This window comes from Manis pentadactyla, chromosome 12 (assembly GCF_030020395.1).
Source record: "Manis pentadactyla isolate mManPen7 chromosome 12, mManPen7.hap1, whole genome shotgun sequence".
Taxonomy (NCBI): domain Eukaryota; kingdom Metazoa; phylum Chordata; class Mammalia; order Pholidota; family Manidae; genus Manis; species Manis pentadactyla.
In genome coordinates this window covers 57,984,210-58,009,632 of record NC_080030.1, presented here as the reverse complement: position 1 = coordinate 58,009,632, position 25,423 = coordinate 57,984,210, and the positions used below count along the sequence as shown (strand labels likewise).

General features: G+C 39.5%; 1 protein-coding gene across 3 annotated transcripts in view; it reads right to left on the bottom strand.

The window, feature by feature from the left end:
- STX7 (syntaxin 7) overlaps positions 1-25,423 on the bottom strand; it is a 42,355-nt gene that overhangs the window by 14,081 nt on the left and 2,851 nt on the right. For all 3 annotated transcript variants that reach the window (XM_036903772.2, XM_036903774.2, XM_036903773.2), the window contains exon 2: positions 21,675-21,824. In XM_036903772.2, coding sequence (XP_036759667.2) covers positions 21,675-21,759 — 85 coding nt within the window. In that variant the 5' untranslated portion in view covers positions 21,760-21,824. The remainder of the gene's footprint in view (positions 1-21,674; positions 21,825-25,423) is intronic.

Genomic DNA, 25,423 nt, shown 5'->3' with positions numbered 1-25,423 from the left:
CCTACACTAGTCCAACTCACTGCTTACATCTGCTTTTAGGACCTGAAAAGCAGCAAGAGCACCCTTGGAAGGAGGCGAATGTGCCAGCTGGTAGACGATAAATTCCACAGCAAGACAAGGGCCTTGTTTCCTCAGCCAAGAACCTTGGTCTATTCATTCATCTGTATGGACCACTGACATGCTCCTACAAAATAAATGACAAATTACTGTTCTTTGCAATCTCAAGTACAAGTGCGAAGCAGTGCTTAGTGAAACTTTCTATGCTGCTCCAAACCATTTCACTGAATGCCTGCCAAGGTTGGCAGCTCTGGTTTTAAGTCCCCAAAAGAAAAGGCTACCCAGCTGGTTCAAGTGCATATCCAGCAATACAATCACCTCTACAACTTGGCTTTAGTGGCTGTTTGATCCAATGGTAACTTAAGTGCCTGTGTAGTATCAGGATGCTGTATAAAACTCCTAATAGGAAAAAACACGAGTCCTTTAGAATGGATTTGGTGGTGCATGGGATTCCACACACTAGAGCTTCTGATCAGACATTCATTTTACAGAGAAAAAAAATTAACAGATCTTCCAAAGACAACAGGATTCACTGATCTGCCAGTATGGCATTATCCAGAACCTGGTGAACTTGTGGAATGTTTAATGGCCCATTTTAGACTAATTATGGTGTCACCTAGGAGACAATATCATGGGAAGCTAATGTGCTGCCCTATAGGAATTTAATGCTCTCAAATAACAACCATGCTGTTTCACCCACAGCCAGTAAGAAAACTTAAGATTTGGGAACTAAGGTGAAAGTGAAGAGAAACATTTCATATTAACACCTAATTACCTACTTACAAGTTTTCTTCCATCCCCCGAGGTAATTTAGAGACACTATCCAAGTGAGGAGTACAACCCGGTCAAGGCTGGGACTACGTCTAGCCACCTGGAGCCAGGGTTGTGTAATGTCAACTGAGGTAGTTAAAGGGGTGCAAGCGTATGCTTACACCAAAGTTAGAAAGAGGAGTGTAAATAAAGCTCAGTAGATTAGCTGGAGGAAACTTGCTAATACTGCCACCTTCAGTCATATAGTCAGCACCACACAGCATGTGAGCAGGAGCAAGGACGCGGCTTCAAAGTCTGGGTCACTGCAAACAGCCGGGGTGTGAAATGAAGGCAAGAGCATGAAACGGCCCTCAAGAAGAAGTATTCATGCAAACTGCAGCTGCGTTTCCTGCAGAGCAGCAACTCCAGCGCCTGTCAGTATCTTCTTCCTTGCTCTGCAATGTGTGTATTTAGATGGTATAACTATCTGCCTCCTGCCCTATCCATATCCCCCACTGTTTTATAGGGAGGGGCGTGTTGTTAGTGGTCATCACACTTACACTCTGGTCTACAGGCTAAGGAATACTGTGACTCAATCCTGCTGAAGCAGGGGAGGCAAGAACTGGAATCGCTGATGAGACCTGGCACTGGATGCAGGAGCTGAACAGGCCTTGCTTTTACCCCTTCTGTGGAAATGGGAGAGGCACTCTGGTGGTGTGACAGTAGAACTATGTTAGGCAGGGGATTTTTTTTTTTTGAGCTTATGTATTTAAAAAAAAGGAAATGTTCACTGTGGGAAATAAAAGGGATGAACTATAATGCATATTTATTTTTGGCTACCTAATACCCAAAATGCTTATTATATTCAGATCTTTTGGTTAAAATATCATGACCACTAGGAAGCACCGTTAGGGAACCAGTCTTACAGGAAAACGCTGGTTGTTAAAGCAATATAATGGTTTTAAGAATCCTTGAGCTTTGCTTACCTCCATTATAAATAGATGTAACTAATAATGAAAAACTTAGTAGCAATCACAAAAAGAAAGATCAGATTCTTAAACAAGCTGGTTGTAATGAAAAGCTATATTTATTTAGTGCTAGTTAGGTTTTATAGATACTGAAATTCCTTACAAGTCAAATTCTTTGGCTGACAACCTTTTCATTCTGAAACAATTATTTTAACACAGAATTTTATAAAATGAAATTTCTTACAAACACTACTATTATGTTATGCCTAATAGAATGCATTTAACTGAAGGGCTAGATGTTTCCATGAATACAAAAACAGGGCCCACTATACTCATGTAACACACAATCTAAAAAAGGGAAGTAAAGTGCATGATATAAACCCAAAGAAGAAGTTACTAATGCTATTATTGGAAGTGCTTCAAATAAGGACCTGTACGAGTTCTCTTAGAGGACAATCCAAAAAGTTTTAATGGAGGTGGCATCTGTAATGGTTAGTTTGGAGGTTCAAACCTCTAATACCATGCTTAAATATAAATTGAAATGATCAGATTACCTACTGGTAATGCTCATCTTGCAAGCAAACTCCTTAAAGTCTTACCTTAAAGTCTTACTCACTTTTGTGTCTCTAGAACCCACAAAATGGTTGACATTCAATGAGTATTTTAAGAACTGAACCACAAAAGAGCATTAGAAAGATCAAACCTTATGTAAGAAATTACATGTATTTCTAAAATAGAAAGCATATATTAAGAGGAGAGTTAAGAAAGGTAGTAATACTGATTTATTTTTCATTCATTCAACAAACATTTACTGGGCATCCACTATGTACCAAGGTACCAAGCACAGTGGGCAGGCTTTGGACATCAACAATGATTCAATTGTTCCTTTGATTTGTAAAGCTCTAAACTTGAGGATCACTTAAAGGTATCATCTGGTCAGGTGATAAAGGGCCAATAGAAACATAAATTCGAAATTACCGCATCAAACTTAGGAGAAATATTATATGGCCTTAGTTTAATCCTATTTTACAAATGAAGAAGTTGAGACAGAAAGAGTAACTGATTTGTCCAAGAAACTACAGTTATTTAGCAGAAGAGCAGGGATTAGAATGCAGATTTTTGGTTTTCAAAACAATTTTCTCCAGACTGCTAAAAAGGACTCAAAGTAAGTCTTTTAAAAAGATTATTTTGTAATTTAGGTGTATGACAGTTGCCACAGCAAACAAAGGAAAAATTAAGTGTGTACTAACGTGGAATAATTTAAAGAGTTGAGTTGTTGAGTTTCACAGCCACCAGTCCGGCAGAAGGCCCTACAGCCCAGAGGAAACTGAACAAGAAATAAATGCTTGTCTTTTCTTCAGGTAGTATGAACTGGCAAGATTCCAGCGACATCATTTAACATATGACTGGCATTATCCTCTTACATCAGGCACAGCAAATTGGGCCGGTTTTGTAAAGCCTTCCAGCTGAGAAAGGTTGTTACATTTTTAAAGAATTAACAAAAACAAAAACAAAAACAAAGAAGGACAATATGCAAGAAACCATGTGGCTTGCAAAGCCGAAACTATTTAGTATTTGGTCCAGGAAAAAACTGGCCAATCCCTGTCGTAAATTAGTAAAAATTCTAAAACTTTGTATTCACAAACTAAACTCCCCAGGTTACTTGTATTAAGTATTATTATGTGACTAGGTCTACCTGCTATAATGTTTAACAATGTTTCAAATCTTCCACTGAACATGTATACTTACTGATTTGAATTTCTACAATTTTCAGAAAGAACATGTAATCAAAACATCACAGGTTCTGGCTTGAGTAGGTTATTATTTCCAATCTCTTATGTTAATTTAGAAACAACCGTAGTTACTTTGTCATATGTAGGAGAAACACTTTTGAAGAGTGACTGCTGTTATTGTTATCACTCTTATTTTATTACTCTCCAGTTTTTAACTATCTCCTAGTTTTTTTTCCTTCTGTTAGGTAAGACTAGTAGGAGAGTAGTTCATGGGATCTTTAGCCACCCCCAAGTGGACCATGTTAAAAATGTTTAAGAAAAATTAGCTTAGAGACAAAAATTTAGGTTTCTAAGAAGACAACAAGCAAGATGGTGATCTGCAACCACTGAGAATCATTCTTAGTTTCTTCTAAGTCAGTTCCTTTAGGATTTCACTTCCTTAGCCTGGGGTTTTGTGAATTTATAGGATAGTCACATTCAATTTTAATTGGTATATGTCCAACTTTAAAGAAAAAAAAAAAGTCATGAAACACGAAAATTAAGGAACAAAGTCTTCACATAACCATAAACAGTTTCTTGAAGACCAGACACATGGAGGTAGGATTAAAAGAAAGATGCACCTCTGCAAGAATGCAATGAACAGATTATTTTTGTCTTGTCCACAATTTTGAACTATTTGCACCATTTCTCACTTCCAGAGAGGTAAGTTTAAAGAATATAACACATTTTTCATAACACAAAGAGAACAGTATTTCCCACACATCCAAAAAAGGTGCACTATTATTTCCTCAAAAACAGAACAGTCCCCTTTCTGGCTCTTTTTACCTTCCGTACCGAAACCACATTCTATTCCATGTGGGTCTGCTGCCATCTAGTGGATTATGTAAGAAAACAAGCCTCATAGCAAAGAGCATGTATTTTGCCATAAAATTGTAGATAGCAGCTGGTACTCGGGGTTCCAGTCTGCTGGATGGAGTTCACCGGGATGTGGGGAGGACCCTGCCGAGCAGTAAGACTGGCTGGGCTGCAGGGACACCTGCGCCAGCCCTATCAGCCATGTACAGCTTTCCAAGAACTGTCTCCAAATTTCTGAGAACAGAATACAGCTATCTTCTTTTATAGCCCAAAACATTTCTTTTGCTCAACACAAAATAACTCAGAGTTGTAATAGTTAATCACAGAAAAAAAATAATGGTTAGTGAAACTCCTGGACAGGTGATTTTGAGATTCTCACTCAGTCTCACCCACATCACATTGAGGAAGAAGAAGTAGAGTTTAATGCTGACCAGCCAGCAGCCTGGGAGGCAGTCTGATTTGGAAACCCGACCTCACTTCTTCCTGGCTGCTGACCTTGGGCAATTCACCTAATCTTTCTAAGCTAAAACTGTTCCAAATGGAGAGAAAAATCACATCTTTCTCAGTTGTCATGAACTGGCATGGAAAAAAACATTAAGTACCTTGTACATACATAGTAAGAGCAAGTTCAATAAATGAAAGCTAACAGTATCAAGTAGTTTATGTTCTTCTGAAAGTCAGAAAAGAATATTCTTATTAACATGTTTAACTAAATAATGTGAACCAAGCTTTAGGAGGGCACTGGAACTTAAGAATCTCTGACATAGTTATAAGGATTGTAGAGATAATGATAAATATCAATGGACATAAAACATTTATATCCCAGAATTAAGAGAAAAGAGTCACTACTAGTAACAGTGACAAGCATGTAGCAGTTACATACAAGGGATATACTTTAAACTAAACTAGAAAAAGGAACCTAAATATTAAACCAACTCTGTTTTATTTAGACTCAACTCTTCTCATCTATCAATCCTTCCACCTGCTTTAAAGGGGGTTTGGAGAATTACATGAAATTGTATATACATGAAAACATTGTGGAACTGGCATAGATCTCTATAAGAACACAAGATGCTATTACTAATAAGTTTACAGTAATTAGAATCATTAGTTAGGTTTGTTACAGAGTACAAGGGGCACAGGGTCACAGAGCAAAGAAACTGTCAGCTAGTTGAAAAAAGTAAAATATCAACACAAAATGGTTTTAAGAAAAAAAAATCAAGTGAACTTGGTCTATTTCATAAACCAAGAAAAACTAAGAAACAAATATTGTAATTCTATAAGGCACATCACAAGCAGGAAAACTCCCTAAAGGATCTGAAAGACAGCTACTAAAATAATTATGGGCTTTTTTCCAGTATGCCCTCTATCTCATGTTGTGTCTTGTGATCCAAACAGGGAGTTTATCTTCCCTGTATGTAAAAGAATTGATGCAATCTGTGAAAAAGAGAAGGGGTGGGGAGAAAGGTGAAGGATCAAGAGCTGAGCTCCCCGTGGAGTCTGTGCCTCCAGGGGCCAAGCCTACCGGTGTGCTGGGCTCTGCATCCCAGACTAGCACAAGGGCAGGCATATCCACAAAGCAATCTCAGATTTAAAACACACTAAACACATTTATTTTTCACTTTCTCACCAGTTTTCTTCCCAGAAACTTCAAAGGTAGAAAGGCATACAGGTTAGCAAAGTAGAAATACAGTGCATTTTAAAGTTATTACAGATTAATGATGAGTTAAATCTGAAGGTAAGGTTCTTAAAAATAAACAAAGTAAAAAAACAAGCGATTTGAAAACTGTATGTAAACAATACTTTGCATTTGTAAGATTGCTGGAACACTGCAAACAATCTCTTAGCAAAGATACTTGATTCTAACACTTTATCACATGGGCTTGCTCAGCGGGAGTCCAGAATCAGAAGTACCAAAGGCCCAGAAGAGGACGGGGCCCCTTGAGAAGGGCATCTGTGGAGGACTTGCCAAGCCCTGCCCTTCCAGTTCCCCAGCCTGACCCTCCCTTGGCCCACCTCCTTGATGAGCTTCCTTCCTGTCATCCTGAAGTCCCACTAATTCTCCTACTCCCAAAGCAGCCAAGTATCAGCTATCACAGTAAGTTCACCTCCAGTTTATACGGCGGTGATTTCCAAACCATTCCCTTAGTCCTAATTTCTGATTAGTTCTGTATGTGAAGACACTGTGCTGCTAAAAACACCGAAAATGAATTTCTGCTTCTTACAAGAACATGGCAGAAGTTTGCTTCTGAATCTTACCTCTTCAAGTCATACAAAAGATGGGGTTGGGAGGATGACCCATAAAAGATAAATTTTCAGAGAAACTAAGACAAAAAAAAAACTTCTCAAAAATATGTACATGCGGCTAAAAGCAACAGAAAAGAGCAGATTGTGAATGGGAAGCCCTATGGGTGGGCAGGGACCAGGGGGGCTGCAGAAGGGAACTGGGGAGGCAGAGCTGACATCACCAGCAAACATCCTCTTCCAGAAGATGACTGCCCCCATGGTGGGACCAGGAGCAGAGCTGAGAATGGCCTGGGCACTCTGCAGGGCAGTCCAAAGGGGAGGCCTGGCCTCTGCTCAGGGGGCCCACAGGCTGCAGATCTATCAAGGACTCCCTTTCTCTAAGAGGAGGCAGACACTTTAGAAAGAGGTGGCTGTGCATCTTGGGCCAACAGGATTACGGGGTTGGGGGGGAGAGGATCAGGACTTAGGGAGAAAGACCTATGCCAGACTCCTGAGAGACAGAGGAGGAAAGACTGCCTCAGGCCAGGACAGAGAGAAAGGAGCCCTTGAGTAAAGACAGGCATTTTTCCTCTCCCTTCACAGGACCCTCCTGCCAGGAAAATCAAACTCAATCCATTGAAGGAAAAAAAGAAGTAGATATAGTAACCACACACTTGAGACTAGAAAAAACATTGTAGAAGAGAACAGCAACATTCCCTATAAAGAACACGCAGAAGGAAAAAATGTTGCCACAAAGAGGATAAAGTCAAAATTATAACCCAAAATTGCACCACAATTTTTTTTTGACTCAGTGAAGCAATTGCAATTTTAAGGGGAGACCACAAAAGAACTCACAGATGAGATGGCCAGATAACAGGCGTTGGCAAAGTAGGAATTAGAGAACTTAGGAAAGAAAAAGACAAATCAGAAATGAAGACCAGAGGACGGAGGCACAAGAATGAACAGACACATACAATAGCCACTGCGCATTCTCCGCCGCGGAAATCACCCGGGCTCCTTGGCCACGCCCCCTCACTGTCCTGTAGCTTTTAGCTCTTGGCTTGCTCACCCCGACCGTCTCACTGCCTGGCGATTTCAACACACATCAATGATCCTTCCACCAACCTGGCCTCCATTCTTCGCACATTTCTACCTAAATGATCTTGGCCTCTATCCTACCTTAGTCACACACTCAAAGATCATATCAAAGGCTTTTTCGTTACCAGAAATAGTAACTCTGCCCACAATCTTACTTTCATGCACACTACTTACAAATCACCGCCTCCTGTGTCTAGCTCATCATCACTGGTGCCCTGATTCCAACAGGCCTCACCACCAGTCCTACCACCTGTTAGTCCTACCACCCTCTGATCTTACCATTTTGCCACTTTCCCTCACACAACCTCCCCGCCAAACCTATGTCTTTACTCGCCTCCTGACCCAACTTTGCCACCACGGTCAGGCTTCACATTCACCTCTTGCTTATACCCTCTGTGAGCCCTTCTTCTGTTTATCTTAACCACCTGGCAAATTCAAAACTCTGGTTGAGCCCACTGTGCCTCCTGTATCATACGCACATGCCATACGTCATGAAACCAAACCTCTGTTAATGGACATTGTAAAGATTCTATCTTTAAAAGTTGGGGAACTTACCACTTACACTGCCTCCATAAATGAACTCTACTGAGTTCTATATAGACAAAGTAAAATGTGATGCTGACTATATGATAAAATTCTCCTATTGTGGTTCCACATTCCACTTATTTAAATGCTCAAAACCCAGAGTGCAATCCTGAGTCCCTAGAATGGCCTGCAAGGCCCCACGAACCCACCCCCAGCTCCTACTCTGCCCTCTGAGCCCTGTGCACACTAGCATCATTAGCACACCCCCACGGCAGGTTCCCACAGTGGCATCCTTGTACCTGCTCTTTCTACATCTAGAACATCCTTTCTCCAGATACCAAAGGATATACCCCCTCACTACCTTTAAATACCTGCTTGACTATCATCTCCTCAATAAGGCCTACCCTGGCACCTCATGTGCCCATTTACAACTGTAATCCCTTCTCCAGGATAACAGATCCCCACTGTTATGTTTCTGTCTTAACACTTAACATTTCTTTCCAACATACTATATAATGTACTTACTTATATGTGTTTTCCCTCACTAAAGGGTAAAGTCATAAAGGCAGGTACTTTTTATTTCATTCACTGACATTTCTCCAGTATCCAGACAGTGTCTCGCACATCACAGGTAGGTGCTTAATAAATACTCCTGGAATGAATGAAAGCACCTACATGCACAAGTAATGCCCTGGTACAACATAAAACAAAATCCAAATGCATAGTGCTACATGAATCAGACTGTTCTAGGTTCAAATACCAGCCTCCCCACCTAACAGAGGATGAGCATGAGCAAGTGACCTAAGCACTCCAAACCTACACTTTCTCATTTGCCAGAGTTGGATGGAAGATCAAATGGCAATGTGCAAAAAAACAGATACAAAATACCAAATACAAGGCACACAGTACACAGTTCATAAAAGACATTTAAAACTTAACATACCTTCCAGAAAGATACTTTTGAATAAAGCAGGGTGCACGGGCAATACTATATAACTAAAATGGCTGGGTTTAGTTGCGCCATTTGCCCAGCTCTCTTCCCTCCCATGCAAGGCAGTGCTCTGCATACTCACAAGTAACAGGCCCTCAGATGGGTTTTTAGTTAAAGAAAATAATAGTGCACAGGCTAGGAGGGATCTTGGTGATATTTCTGGGACTTTAAATGGGATGAAGACAAAACTATCCCAGAGAAGCAAACGGCTATACTAATATTGGTTGCCTCAAATAACGATCATGATAATGACGCTCTAACAAAAAGGAAGACTGAGAAAATCTAATGCACCAAAGACTTACAGAACACTACTCTGTATAACCTGTGGGCTCTTCCAAATAAATTAACAGGCAAACCAATTAATAGCTACTTTAAGAAAAAAATACAGTTTAGAGTAAGTATAAAAGGCAATTTCTCTAATGAAAAATGTTACTCAGCAATTGGTGAAAAACAAGAAAAGACTCAATGAGATGAAGACAAGAATTTTCAAAACCATTTCAAGAAACCCAAACTAAGCAGCTTAGCCTCACATGTGCTCTCTGCTCTCAGATCTGCACCCAGCCGACTAAAATGTGCAGGCTGGCAGCAGCAAGGAGGGGCTGAGTGATGTTTACCCAAACAACCGTGAAACCTTTTTAATAAAAGAGAAGCCACTCTTTAATACAACTACTACGAGACTAAAGATACTTACAGTGAAACAAAATCTGGTAATAATAATTTCAAGATAAATGGAGTGTGGAAACATACATATGAACATTTTCATTGTAGACTCAGCATCACATTTTATCTACATGGAACTCAAGATTCATTTGTGGAAGAAGCATAAATGTTAAATTCCCCAAATTTTAAACATACAATATTAAGGCAAGATGCCCATTAACAGAGTCTGGTGAAATGATGTATGGAACATTCACATAATGGAAAATTACACAACCAACATAGACGAGAGAAAAAGCAAGCAACAAAAAATAGGTATAAGATGACCTCATTTTCATAAAAAGTAAAGTAATATAATTATGAATAAATATAACCACTTAGATTTATTATTAAATAAAAGCATGCAAATTGACCTTAAAGCTGATTTTTGCCTTAGTTTGCCACTGAAGAGCAAGCGATTTTAGTAGATAAGTGCTGAGAAATCAACTGATGTCATGCTGTTAGTCTTGGCTTACTTTTAATGGCTTATATTTAAAAGTAATGGCTTCAAATAGGAAGCATATCATAAGGAATGCATGTTTAGTACAGATATTTCTATATTACTATCCATTTCAGCTATTCTTCTTAATGTGCTATTTAGCAAATGAAAACATCCTTTGGAATCTTGAATTTTTTATCCAAGTCCAAGAAGTTAATATAAATATCTCTTCTCTCATTCTGTTTCATGTGATCAAGAATATCTTCCAAAGCACAGTCATACCCATTACTTTATGAGAGGCAATTAAGTTATAACAAAATACAGAACCTCAGGGTTCAAAGGCTAATTTCAGTGTTATAGGGGTTTCCTATGACTTCAAATCCCAGTACAATGTGGCTGGGAATGCAGAACTGCATTAGTTTGCTAGGGCTGCCATGACAAAATATCAAAGACTGCATGGCTGAAACAACGTAATTTTTTTTTCTCCCAGTTCTGCATGGAAACTGGAGAGTCTAAAGTCAAGGTGCCAGCAGGGCTGGTTTCTCCTGAGGCCTCTCACCCGGCTTGTGGATGGCCTCCTCACCGCGTTCCCAGGGGCCGTTTCCCTCTGCCTATGCACCCCTCATGTCTCTTCCTCTTCTTGTAAGGATACCAGTCCTATTGAACTAGGGCCCCATCCTTTCACTCTCACTTAACCTTAGTTACCCCTTTAAAGACCCCATCTCCAAATACAATTATGTTGGGGGTAAGCGCTTCAACCTATGCATTTTTAGAGGGGACACAATTCAGTCCATAATGAGGACTTGCATAGAGTTATGTGAGAGGTAATTGGAAGAAAACTACTAATGAATAAATAAACACACCTCTCATGTATGTTCAGCCTACACTCGATGAATGAGTAACTTGTACCAGTCCACAGCATCCTTAGAAAGCCAAACCAGAGGGGCCAGTCATACTCACTGTAATTTCCCCCTACTGGTGCCTTCTTGCTCTCCCTAACACCATGAGGAACGAAGGGAGACCCTCTCCCATCTGACAACCCTCAACTCTTTAAAGCAGCAATCCTGGCTCCCCTCTAGGTGAAGTGTTCCCAGTACTTTCAAGTGCTCAGTATACTATCAACGTACCATAGTGGGATTTCTTTACCCTTCATATTCCTCCCTCTCTTTCCATCATTCATATTTAATAACTGCTTCTTTTTAAGAACTGAGGTCACAGGCAGGTAATGCGCCTTTCCTTTACGACTTCTGTATCTAATTGTTCCTTCTTCATTAAGGTAATTTTACAACACACTAGGATTTCTGAGAGCTTCCCACCACTGAACTGTCTTTCTTCTCTCCAGTGTCACAGTGTCACAACACGTTGGAATCACAACATTCTCTTTTCTGAAATGCTGAATTCTATCGCTCTTTACAAAGCTCTTGAGGAATATATCTATGCATAAAGACATGATTCCCGTCCATAGAAGACATTAATAGGCTAGTTAAGGGAAAAAAAATTAGCACTTAGAAAAAAATAGACTAAAAGATGAAATACAAAAATATTCACAACCAGCATCTCCTTACCAAATAAGAGAGAGGAGACTGCTGCCACAGGAAAGGAGAGAAAGGAACATTTATCCAATGGTTACTGCATGCTAGCCACACTCATCTCCACTTCTTGAAAATAGAGAAATGCACTTTAGGTACACTGAGTAACCTATCTGAGATCATTCATTCCAATTTTAGGCTGATTCATTACCAGGCACTATCCTTATAGTACAGATACTGCTAGAAACAAGACATATTAAGCCCTTTTTTCCCAAGAGCTGATATTTTAGTAAGGAAGGCAGAAAATAGATAAATTATAGTAGTTCAATTTACTGATAAAAGGCATTATAAAAACAAAACAGGTTAATGAGAAAAAGAATGATTGGAGGAAAATGACAGGGAATCTCAGGGCTGTGACCTCTGGTGACAGGTTAAGTGACCTCTGGACTGACACTTGAACACCGAGAAAGAGCCAATCATGTGAAGATCTGGGAAGACGTCTGAAGCAGAGGAAGAGCAAGTGTCAAGGTACAAAAAACAACAGAATTTTATTTTCTCCCAGTTCTGCATGGAAACTGAGGGTCTAAAGTCAAGGTGCCAGCAGGGCTGGGTTCTCCCGAGGCTTCTCACCCGGCTTGTGGATGGCCTCCTTCTCACGGCATCCTCAGTACTATCAATGCACCACAGCGGGATTTCTCAACCCTTCCCATTCCTCCCTCTCTTTCCATCATTCATATTTAATAACTGCTTAATAACACTGTAAGAATGAGTTCAAGAAGCAGAAGGAAGGTCAATGTGGCTGGAATGTTGCAGTGAGGAGGGGCATGGCACATGGGGGCAGGGATCAGGTCCTGGAGGATGCTGTGGGGCCTGGCAGGGATTTACATTTGATTGTAAGTGCCACCGGAAGTCATTTTAGAGTTTTAAGCTATGGGTGACATGATCTGATTAGTTTCAGAAGTTCCCCTTGGCTAGTGTGTGGAGAGTAGACTGTAGATAGGCAGGAATAGAAGCAAGGAGAACAATTTGGAGGCTGCAGGTATGTGAAAAAGAAATAGCAGTGGTTTGACATGTGTGATAACAACAGGGATGGAGAGAAATTAATAAATTTGGAAGACAGAACCAACAGGACTGTACTTAGACTGAACATGGGAAGCAAAGACACACAGTACTAGGGTTTGGGGTTGGAACCAAGGGTAATAAATTTCATGTTCTGGGAAGAGGCATGTAGATGGTTCACATGTAGAAGCAGGGAATGATAAAGCTCGCTACGGCCATATCTTAATGCTTTGGTTCATAAAACAAAAGAGTTTACCCACATTCAGTTATAAACAGCACTCAAGTTAGGTCATATACAAAAAGCCATCAGAGAAAAGAAAAAAACTTCCTTTCTGTTAGAACTCGCTTAGATAACATTAATTTCCACACCTATCTCTGTTCTATGTCAACACCTTAGGCATGAAGAAAATCACGATGAAATCACAGCTACTTGAAGTTTTTCTCTGTGAAAGGAAAAAATTCCAACCGACTATTTTCAGATGTGTGATGTTAGGAGTAGATGTATCAAACAGCACTTTAGGGGTGGAAGAAAGGAGGGAGACAGGAAAGAGAGGGACCTGGAAAGAGGCGGAGGAGGGAAGGGAGAGGGGAGGTGAGAGAACAAACTTTCAACTCATTTTCTCCCACAAACGGCCTTCCCATCCACCAACACCCACCCCAGAGAAAAAAGAAACATCCCCAATTCATGAATAAATATACAGTTCCAGTAAATTCATTAACTTCTCAGGACTGAGGTTCTTTTTTTAAAGAAAAGGTTGGCCTGGCACCAAAAAAGAGAAGTCGATGATATTAGCTTCCCTTTTGTGCAGTCATGTGTTAAGAATGAAAAATAAGTGTCCCCATCACCAGACTCTAAAGAACTGTGTTCATTCTCTAAAGCTAACAAAAGGGCTCACACTTCAATACAGACTTTATATTTTATCTCAAAGTCCTAAGAAGCTTCTGGGGACAAGAGCCAAGCACTGATCCTTTGTAACAAAAAAGGAAAGTACAGACACAGAATGAAAAGCTACTACAACATGGAGAAACCACTATTTTTTCAACTGTAAACAAGTCTGTGCCGAACTAACAGCTTTAATCTATAGGAGACAAATGATTCAGAAAGAAAAAATGAAGATTCAACATAAACATTTTTTTTAGTCACCTTCTCTTAACCTTTATAACATGGACTTAAGTTCACACATTTTATGGCTCCCTAGAAAGTTCTGCCTTCCCAAATCTGCTGGAACATATACACATAGGACATTTGACACATTAGGCATCTGTCAGCAAAAAACTTCACTTATAAATTTGGCTGGGTATATTTTATGTTACCAATGGATCTATTTTGTTCATTTTCCAAAGGCTAATTTTTAGCTACACTCTCTTTTTCCTTTTAGACTATTCTTAAAAAAAAAAAATTCAAACGCCAGAATTCTCATTAGCACTGATGGTAAGATTTACTATATGTACATACAGGAAAATTTTATCTCAACGAATATGTTTCATGGTCAGCTGTTGTCAGTTCTATTTATCAGTTTCCTTCAATTCACAACTTAGTTAATTCTGACATGATTCAGACCGGAATCTCTTGTGACTGCAACTCTCCCATCTCCTAATACTTAAAAATAATACATAAGTCTTAGCAGAACACTAGCTGTTCTTGTGAATGACTGTTTCTAGTATGGGGTTTTAAAAATATGCATTATAGGTCCATATATGGCAGTTGGTCTCTTCATAACAAAGAGAATATTCCTGCATATGTTAGAAGAGCTTTCAGGATTCTTTAAAGCTTTGGTTAGAATTATAGCTCATTCAGGTTAGAATAGGTCATAATCCAATGCACAGAAAATATATGTAAGAAAAGCATGCCTAGAGAGTGCAATAGCTTAATACTCAAGGTCACACTGCTATTTGGACCTGACGTCAGGAAATGTGAATTCACATACACAAAGCTTGCCTAATTAGAAACTTTCCCTATTGTCTCATTGATCTTTCTAACTCCACAATATTCTGAAAACTCTGATTCTCATCAGGGACTTGCAATATATAAATTACAGTGAGATATAACTATGACTAAACTGGGTAAAATTTAAAAGACCATCAATGCCAATGTTGGCAAGGATTTGGAGCAGTATGAACTCTGATACACTGGCTGGTGGGAGTTATTTAGCTGTATCTACTAAGCAACCTTCACTACAGTTGAACATATACATATCCTATGACCCAGCAACCCAATTCCTAGGTGCACACATGAAGCAGAAGAATGGACAGGAACGTTCAGCATTGTTCATACTAGCAAAACACAAAGCCAAAAAAAAAAAACCAGAAACACTCCAAATGTTTGACAGTAGATAAACTGTTTGATATGCTTGGATCTGGAATACTATATAGTTATGAAAACAAATGACCTACAGCTACCTGCAACAACATGAATGAATTACACACATGTAATGGAAGAAAGAAGTCCAAGATAGAATACATTATTCGATTCTATTAAAGTTAAAAAAATTGGAAAATGAATCAGTGATGTTAGAAGTCAGGGCACTGGTTATTGGGGGGAGTATGGAGGAGATATAAGCATAAGAAAGGTTTCAGGGGGCTGATAATATCCTATTTGTTCATATATGTGGTGTTGTAACAGATAATTCATTGAGCTATACACTAATAATTGATGTGCTATTTGATATATATTATACTTCTATTCTTTATCAGTAAAAAGAAATCCAATCTTTATGTGATGGATTTCAATATATTTATTGTTTCTTTCAAAAACATGAGTTCTTTCTGCGTGTTCTGTGTGTCCTAAATACATATTTCTACATTGTTTGTATTTGTGCAACAATGAATGACCCCTGTGAAAATATCCTACTCTGGTTTCCACAGAGGCTTGCTTATCCTTATACCATACACTTCACTAGTAGAAACTTGTCTCATAGAAAATACAGACAACAATAAAGGGTAAATGGATGTGTATCTCATTTTCAGATACTGCTAATAAAAATGTTACTTTTGAACATCTCAATCCAGAGCTTGAGAACTAAATCTAAGCATTTCTCTGGTGCATTATCATCTTCTATTACAAATGGTTATATTTACATGCCAACTCCAGTCTACTGGGAATGGTTGCCTGGAGCACTGAGTTAAGACATACTGGATGCCATGCCAGGGTCAGCGACAGAGCACACTGTTGATGCCACTGGCAGAGGATGGAGCACGGGGGGCACAAATGCTTCCTGACACTGTGAGAGCCAGCAGGACACTTTCTCTCACAGGATAAAAACATTTTCTTAATTATTTTAAATGCTCCACAGAAAAATGTCTAATAATATTCTAGTTTGCTATACCAGTTTATTAGTTATTCTTAAAAAGTTATTTTAATATAATCTATTTCTAATACAGTTTATATTTAAGTATTTGTAATAATTAAATATTCTCCTAATATTAATTATATTATTATAATATGGTTTAAATACCTCACCACTAAAGCGAATTGACAAGGACTATAACATTATTCTTAAGAAAAAGAAGTTTAAGAAAAAAAAAAGTTTAAAAACATTGGTTTCATCTATCTTCTTCTTTGCAGAACAGAACTGCCAGATTACAAGAAAAAAAGAAAGAAACAAACAAAAAACCCCACCCCAATTCCAATCCTACTAAATGTTATGCTTGGTTCCTCCAAGAATTAAAAATCGTTTTGATTGCTATTTCTTTCTTTGGTATAAATTAAACCACGCAATTCAATATTTTACAAGTTTTCATTTACCTTAATCAAAACTAATATGAAAATCAACCTCTCCCACCTGCAGTACCTAGGAAGACTTCAGTTGTAGTTGAAAAGATGCTCATATGCTAAATGAAGGGCATTACCTTACTTACATGATCTTTTCTAGATTTTTGTAAAACTAGATAATTTGTACTGACACAAATTCAAAAGATGCAAATGTAGTGTGAAGGTGAGCACCTAAGTGTGGTGCAAAGCACCATTTTATTCAGTCACAGCCAGTATTATCAGCATTACCAGATGGGAAAAAAAGTGAACTGAAATTTCACACCTCTGTCTTTCACTTTCATGTGATTTCTTCATAGCTCGTATCTGTGATACACACTGCATGGTGGGTTAGATTTTTAACAACTGTAACTCTATGTGACTCTAAATTTCCCTTCATTTAGACGCTGCATCTCAGAACTAGGAAAAATACCCAGAGATGACAGGTTTCACTGAACTCGTAATTTCAAATGTCAAATGAATACTCAAGCTGTCAAACAACCCTTCTCCAAGTCTGAGATAAGGCAATTGTCTCAGCTGTCAAAACTACAAGCAGTCACCTTCTCTTCTTCCCATAAACTACCAAGTCTTTCCTCCCATTCTTTAGCCAAAGCCTTTGCCTCCTGTTTAATTTACAAAACAGCCCAGACAGGAACTCTTCATTCTTTGCCAACCACAATTACTGTCCATGCCACACTATGCCTTGAATCTGTACAGTGCACGGAAGGCAAGCCAGACGCTAGTGATCCATTGCCCTCTTCTCTTAACTCTGTACACTATTTCATGATTATCTTAGACCCATGGTTTTAAATACCATTTATACTCTCATCTCCAAATTCATTTGTCTAAAGTAGATGTTTGTAAGGCACAGCAAAATTTACATGGTCAAAAATCTCTTGAAGATAAACACAAGCACTTTTTCCTGGACACATCTCCCTGGGCAAGGGAAACAAAATAAAAAATGACAAGTGGGACTACATCAAACTAAAAAGCTTCTGTGCAGCAAAGGACACCATCAGTAGAACAAAAAGTACCCTACAGTATGGGAGAATATGTTCATAAATGAATCATTTTATAAGGGGTTAACATCCAAAATATATAAAGAACTCATACACCCCAACACCAAAAAAATAAATAAATAAAATAACCTGATTAAAAAATGGGTGGAGGACCTGAACAGACACTTCTCCAAAGAAGAAATGCAAATGGCCAACAGGCACATGAAAAGATGCTCCACATCACGAATCATCAGAGAAATGCAAATTAAAACCACAATGACATACCACCTCACACTAGTTAGGATGGCCGTTATCCAAAAGACAAAAAATAACAAATTCTGGTGAGGATGTGGAGAAAAGGGAACTCTCTTACACTGTTGGTGGGGATGAAAATTAGCACAGCCATTGTGGAAAGCAATATGGAGGTTCTTCAAAAAACTAAAAATAGAAATACCATTTGATTTGGTAATTCCATTCTTAGGAATTTACCTGAAGAAAACAAGATCTCTGATTTGAAAAGACACCCCATAATATGCACCCCTATATTTATCACTGCACTTATTGTAATAGCCAAGATATGGAAACAACCCAAGTGCCCATCAACAGATGAATGGATAAAGGAGATGTAGCACATATACATGATGGAATGTTATTCAGCCATAAAAAGAAAAGAAATCCTCCCATTTGCAATAACATGGATGCATCTAGAGGATATTATGCTCAGTGGAATTAGTCAGGAGGAGAAAGACAAGTACCAAATGATTTCACTTATTTGTGGAGTATAAAAACAAAGCAAAACAGAAGGAACAAAACAGCAGAAGACTCAGAGACATGGAGAAGGGACTAGTGGTTACCAAGGGGGAGGGGTTGAGGAATGGAGAGGGAGAGGGTGAAGGGGATAAAGGGGCACAATAATTTGCAATCACAAAATAGAATGGTCACGGGGATGGCAGTACAGCACAGAGAATACAGTTAATGACTCTGTAACATCTTACTATGTTGATAGATAGTGATTGCCCTAGAGGGGGTGAGGATTTAATAATATGGGCAACTGTTGAGCCACTGTGTTGTATATTTGAAGCCAACATAAGATTGTGTATCAATGACACTTTAATTAAAAAGAAGAAAAAGAAAAAGAAATCTCCTAAAAAGAAAAAAAAATTTTTACATGGGCAAAACAAAACTCTCCTCACTTCTCCCAAACTGTAGTCCTTCCATCTCAGCAAATGCCCACCACTGTCCACTTGGTTAGTCAGTGCAAAAACCATGGAGTCATCTCGGACTCCTCTCTTTCTCCCAATCCACCCACATTCATCAGCAAGTCCTGATGGCACTGCCTCCAAAGAACATTCATCATTTCTCTCTGTCCCCCCTGCTACCACCTTGGTGCAAGCCCATACCTCTTGATCAGACCCAAGATGGCCAACGTGCCTCCCTTCTATTTCTCCAAAGTCTAATGGCTAAGCAGCAGCCAAAGTAATCCTTTCGAAGGACAGATCTGATTGTGTCTCTTGCCTGCCTTTTAGAATGAAATATAAATTTCCTGGATGGCCTCAGAGGCTTTAGGCGACCTGCTCAGCCTCCTCTCTGATTTCAACTCCTGCCACTCTTGCCTCATGCACTGTGTTCAGCACACTAGATTTCTCTTTTTTCCTATTTTATGAACACCTCACACTCTGGATTGCTTCCATCTAAATGCTCTTTCCCTATATCCTCTCACTACCAGCCCCTTCTCACTCAAGGGACCATCTAAGTTAAGGCAGCCTCCACCCCACCAGTTGCTCTCACATCACTCTCATTTTATTTCTCCATAGGAAATTATGTTGTTCATTGTTTTTTTTTTTTTTTAAACCATCTGTTTCCTGACCTTGCACTATAAGCTACACAAGAAGAGGGCCTCGTGGATCTTGTCTGGTGCTGGGTTCCCAGGGTCTGGCCCACTTGACTAGCAAATAGAAGGTGCTTAGTACATTATTTGCTAAATGAATACAGATTGTAATAATTAAAGTCACTTAGTCTGAACCATTAATCCAGCATGTAAACCTCTTAGCAAGCAACCTGAGCACCAGAATCTGCCCAGTACCTGCCAGTCACTTGTGCCTGGGATCGCTCTGCTCCTGGGGCTGGCTATTCTATCCCTCAACATCAGGGATGATTCCAAAGTCCTTATTCCTCCTCAAGCTGAAGTCTCACTGCTGTTGTTTCTGTTTGTTTGTGGAGTCCCTTACAACGATGCAGAATACATTTCCTGTGTTTTACACAAGACAGTGCTTCAAATGGGTGAAGGTGGTGATTGTTGCCTTCTCATGGCTGAACAGCTGCAGTTTTCGCAACAGCTCTTCACAAGGCCGAGCTGTGAGCCTTACCACCACTTGGGCACACCCTACAACTGCCCTGAATTGCAATGCAGTCACATACTTGGCTATCAGCCACACAAATCTGGCCCAATTTATCATTTCTCATCTGGCTGGATCAACTAATCTCTTTCTGAGGGAGCACAACCTGATTTAAGTTAACTCGTCTCCTTCCAGTTGAAGCCCGCACACGATCCATGTATCTTTCATACTTCAATCTCAGTATATCAGTCACTCCTCATTCGTGTCCCAGAATCCCTGACACTGTTTGTCATTCTCACTATAAGCCACCACCCTTATCCTTTGGAGGAACGCCTCCTGGTCTCCTTTCTTGCATAAAGATCATGATTTTCCACACATGTAACTTAATTAAAAGCTCTCTTAATTTTCACAAAGGTGGCCTGAGACCAGCACTATTTCTAACCAGCAGCAAGGGAGTCACAAAAAGAAGTCACAAAAGGGCCCTTCTGTCTACCATCACAATAGATCTGAAGTTGGAAAAGCAAGGTGGAGTCACTGGTGGTGTCCTGGGACAAACTGGGGCAATCCTGGACAACATGAGACCTCTACTTTTTTCACTTCCTTGCTTCTCTAAGAAAAGCCAAAGAAAACAAGAATTACCCCAAATCAGAATAAGGGTTATTTTACACCACTGTGCACAGCAGCACTGTTTTAGAACTTTCCGTAATCTAGCTGTCCTCCCTTTACCTCCACAGCACACTGCCATCTCATTTAAATCTTTTGGGTTGGGTAATAACTGTTGGAAAGTTAATGATTAGTTAAGAAAATACGTTTGGTCTTCTGAAAACATTCTTTATTTTTCTAGTTTGTTAACACATTGTGGTAAAGAGAATAACCTTAACGAAGTAGGCCGAAGAATAAAACTGTATCAACATACACCAAAAGAGTTGAGGTAATGCTCAGAGGGCCAAAATACTGGCCAGAAGGTGACCAGAATGATGCAGGTGTGTGATTAGCTGAGATTTAGGAACAAAAAATCCACTCAAATCCACTGCAGCAATTTTTTTTGTACTGAAATATATTCTGAGGAGTAATGATTTCAAATAAAATGACATGGGATCGGTCTATCAGTATTCTGCCTCTGACAGGTACAGCAAAGACAGTTTGTGGGAATCCAGATAATTACCTTCTGTATCTGCCTCAATAGATTAAAATGATGCCTCCTTAATTCTTCCCTGCTGCATAAAAATGTATTCCCTTTACAAAATACCATGTATTTGCCTTTACAAAAATCTTACTTTCAATCAACATGTCCCTGAAGTTCTGAATGGTGCTTCCCAGTTCCAAACCTAAGGGGTTTAGTCAGTAAGTCTCATTAATATCATCTAGAACCAGATGGTCTTAAAACAAATATATTATTTTAAACCTTTATTTCACTAATGAAATAATGTATTATGTGTCTGGGGCTGAACAGAAAAAACACAATAAGTAATATATCTTCTAATATAATTATAGGTCCTATTCACTCTAGAGTTCTAGCCTTTTGAAATCTGTTCTTAGAGGAGTGTTCTTCCCTCTCATCCACTAACAGCTGTTCCTCTCAACTCAGTTTTCCTTTTATGAACCTCCACCAAGTTCAGTTAAGAATTGAAAACAAACCGTGAAGTCAATTTAAAACTTAACGCACAACATTGTGTGATCTTCTGGATGTTGGAAGAGATTCGCTGGGCCAGCTGGGCAGGGTCACCACCAATTCCTGGAGTGTAAGACATAGCTGATTTGCTTATTCACCAATTTCATCAGATGTTGGTGGGCTGAGCAGTTTCTAAATGGTCACCTAAAAAACATAAAAGTCACATAATTATATTTTTAAAGTTATTGATTTAAAGTTATATATTTTAAAGTTACCCTTTCAAAATTACCAATCAGGGAGGAATGATTAATCTAAAAGGGTTAAAATGTAGCAAAGGGACAAGTTAAGAAGTAAAACTCCTGCCTATCAAAAAAATTAGACTTTACCTCCAAGTTGTAAGTTTAAAGGACAGAGTCAAGTTAAACAAGTAAAATAAGATTCACATTATTTATATATTTTCTCCTTAACTCAACTGCAAACAACTATAAGGCAGAGCCCATGTGTTACCTTTCTTTCTTCAACATTTAAAACAATTCTGGGCACAGAACTGGTATTTCAGTATTTATTAAATGGAACACAGACTTCAGGGTATCCCCTAGAAATTTCATTCTGTGTAATTTAGCAGACACAGGAACAGCTCAGGAACATATGACTAATAGGTCTCTAATTTTAATGGAAAGGTCAAATGTGAGAGAGCAGATGCTCATAACACCTTCCCACCAGAGAGGAACAACTGTCCTTTTCCAGAAGCCAGCACCTTAGGAGAGGAAGCGCAGCCGAGACAGATATGGGACGGAGGTAGATGACATTCTTTTCTTCTCTAATCCACACTCCACCTGGGAAAAAGAATGAAAAGGGGTGCTCCTGCATATACAACCATGCACAGCAAAGGCTTTCAACAACTCTGACTCCCATCTTTTCACTGTGTGCACACTGAATACTTAGAAGTTGTAGGCAGTCAATTTGTAAGCCAATCCTCTACTAAGAGTCTGCCACATGCCCAGCATTAAATGAAGCACTGCAGAGTTGCAAGCAAACAAACAAAACAATGAAGATAAAGATTCTGCTCAAATCAAGTTTGTCATCAGGAGAAAGGATAAAGTTAATGATATGAAACAGCAAAAGCCATACAAGTCAGCAAAAGCTCATATGCAGGCAAAAGTGACAGGACTACAATAAGGAAATACCACTACTGCCCTTATCTAGAAAGAATTTATGAAAAGAAAAACATAAGATTTGGATACCTGGGTATGACCAGTATAGAAAAACAACAAAGGGAAAGACATGAAGCCCGGGTGGGATGGACTCAGAACATGTGAACAGGGCAAATGCAGTATGTCATCTACCAAAGAAGGGGAGGCTTCTGGTCAACCCGGGATCAGATGATTCATGGATGGGACAAGTGGGAGACAACACAGGAAGGAGCTGGAATGAACTAACATTCCTGTGAAATGAAAAGCATTTCACATCGACTGTCTAATTTAATTTCCTAAATCTCCCCTTCAGCGTAGGTAGTAGCAAATAAACCTTGTCTAAAGACAAGCAACTATAGCTTATAAAGATTAACTGGCAAAGTAACCCAACCCAACCATCAGGTGGAGGTGGGATTCAATCCCAGGGTGCTGGGTCCAAAGCTATCTATGTTTGCTACCACACAAAACTAATGTCACAGAAGAAGGAAGGCCTGGATGCTAAGGTTTACTCTGAATACACTACAATAAGAAACCACTGGAGATTTCTGGTAGGGCAGAAGAGGCCACAGGGAAATACATGTCTTTGTTCTAAGGGTCAGCGTTGGCAGAAGTGCAACAGCTGAATTGTCGAAATGGGTAGGACAGTACTGGTTCTATGCCTGAAACTTTGGTACATCATGGGATGAGCCTGACTGCCCTGGAGATCCTGGAAGCTTTGATATGCTCTCCATTCCCCTTCATGGATCCACAGGTCCAGTTGATCTATTCTGCACCTCCCCAAGTCCTAAAGATAGACCCCAAGCCAATTTCATAAAAGGGTAAATGCAAACCTCAACTCAAAGACAGCAGAACTGCTGGAGCAGGCTAGCAGGAATGAACTTCCCTGCAGGTAGCCCTGGACCTGGGCCTGCAGCTGCCTGAGGAGCTGGAGCTGAGATAGAAATGAGACCATTCCCCAAGCCTCCCACAAACCACCAACTGGATCTTTAATTTCTGCATTTTTTTTTTCAGTAAGAGCTTGAGATGTAATTCATATATCATATGCTCCACCCACTTAAAGTGCAAAATCCAACGGTGTTTTAAAATATTCACAAAGTTGTACAACCATCATATCACTTTGAAAATATTTCATTACCCCAAAATAAGGCCCATACTCATTAACACTCATGTTCCCATTCTCTCTGGCTATGCCAGCTATAGGCAACACTAACCTACTTTATGTTCTTTGAAGGTTTGCCTATTCTGTACATTTCATATAAATGGAACCATATAATTTGTGTTCCTTTGTGACTGGCTTCTTTCTCTCAGCATGTTTTCAAGGCCCATCCACAGTGTAGCATGAATCAATACTTTTTCTCCTTTTCATTGCCTAACAGTTCAGTACATGGATAAAGACAGTTTTCTCCTGGCTCAATGACATCCTTCTTTTTCCTTTCCATCAGCTTGATCACTAAAAAAAAAACTGGCTCACAGCCAATGCAAACACACTGAATGAGGAAATGTTCCTTTTTCTTATTTATGTGCTCTTTAGAGGGCGCTCCTCCATCCATGTTCACAAATGAGTCTCACATCCATGCCTCTTAAGTCACACTCTTAACTCTAGTGTCGACATGTCTGTGAGGCTACAGGAACCCACCAACTGCCTCCAATGGCCTTTTCAGCTGCTGGTGCAATTGGCAACCGGAAATCTCCATGTTGGGCAAGATACTTATCATTGTGGGCCTTGCTGCCAGGATCAAAATGAGGTAATGCATGTCCAGGGGCCAAGAGCTTTTCAACTCAGGGAGGAAAGGCATGATCTGCTCTTGGATCTGCAAAGCCAACATGGACAGATCCTGACAACCTTTCCTTCATCAGAACCACAGCACATCCTTACCTGAAGCCTACTCTCTCCCCAGTAGAGGGGGTGTGGTCACGGCATCTTGTCAATTTGAGCTTAGTATTGAAGCATTCTCCTTCACTAAAAACTCAGGCAAACCCAGTCTAAGCCTTCTCAGTTTTCTTTTGAGGCCCCCTTTTTTCCCTCTTTACTGAATCACCCAATAGCTACAAACCCTACCAGTTTTACCAGTTTTCCTCATTCCTTTACTCAAGCACCTAAATGTGGGAAAGTTCCTGCTGGTGGGATAATGGGGCTTCATCCACCCAGAGAGCAGTTACTGTTGGACTGAGTGTAATTTCCTTAGAGAAAGGGCACAGCAGTGATCACTTTGGCTCAATGTTGAGTGAAGCCTGAAAAGAAATTGTAAAATGATGGAAGAGAAAGATACATAAAAACTCAACAAGATCACCAGCAAACTTAACTATTTCCTGAGCACTCTGCTTAGGACTTTTACATTTATTTCCTCAGTTGATTCTTACAACAAGCCTATGACCTTTCATATGAAGAAACCGAGAAATAATGAAAATAAGCAGGTTGCTTCATGTAAGAAGAGAGTTATAATTTGAAACTAAATCTTAGAGCTCACATTTAAAAAACTAAACCATATTGCTTCCTTGTATAACGAATTAAGGATACGTGAACCCAACCAATTAGAAAACCCAAATTTATCATCCTTTGCTGACCCTGTATGAAGTTTTGCTAAATCATGTTTTAGGATGAGGAAACTG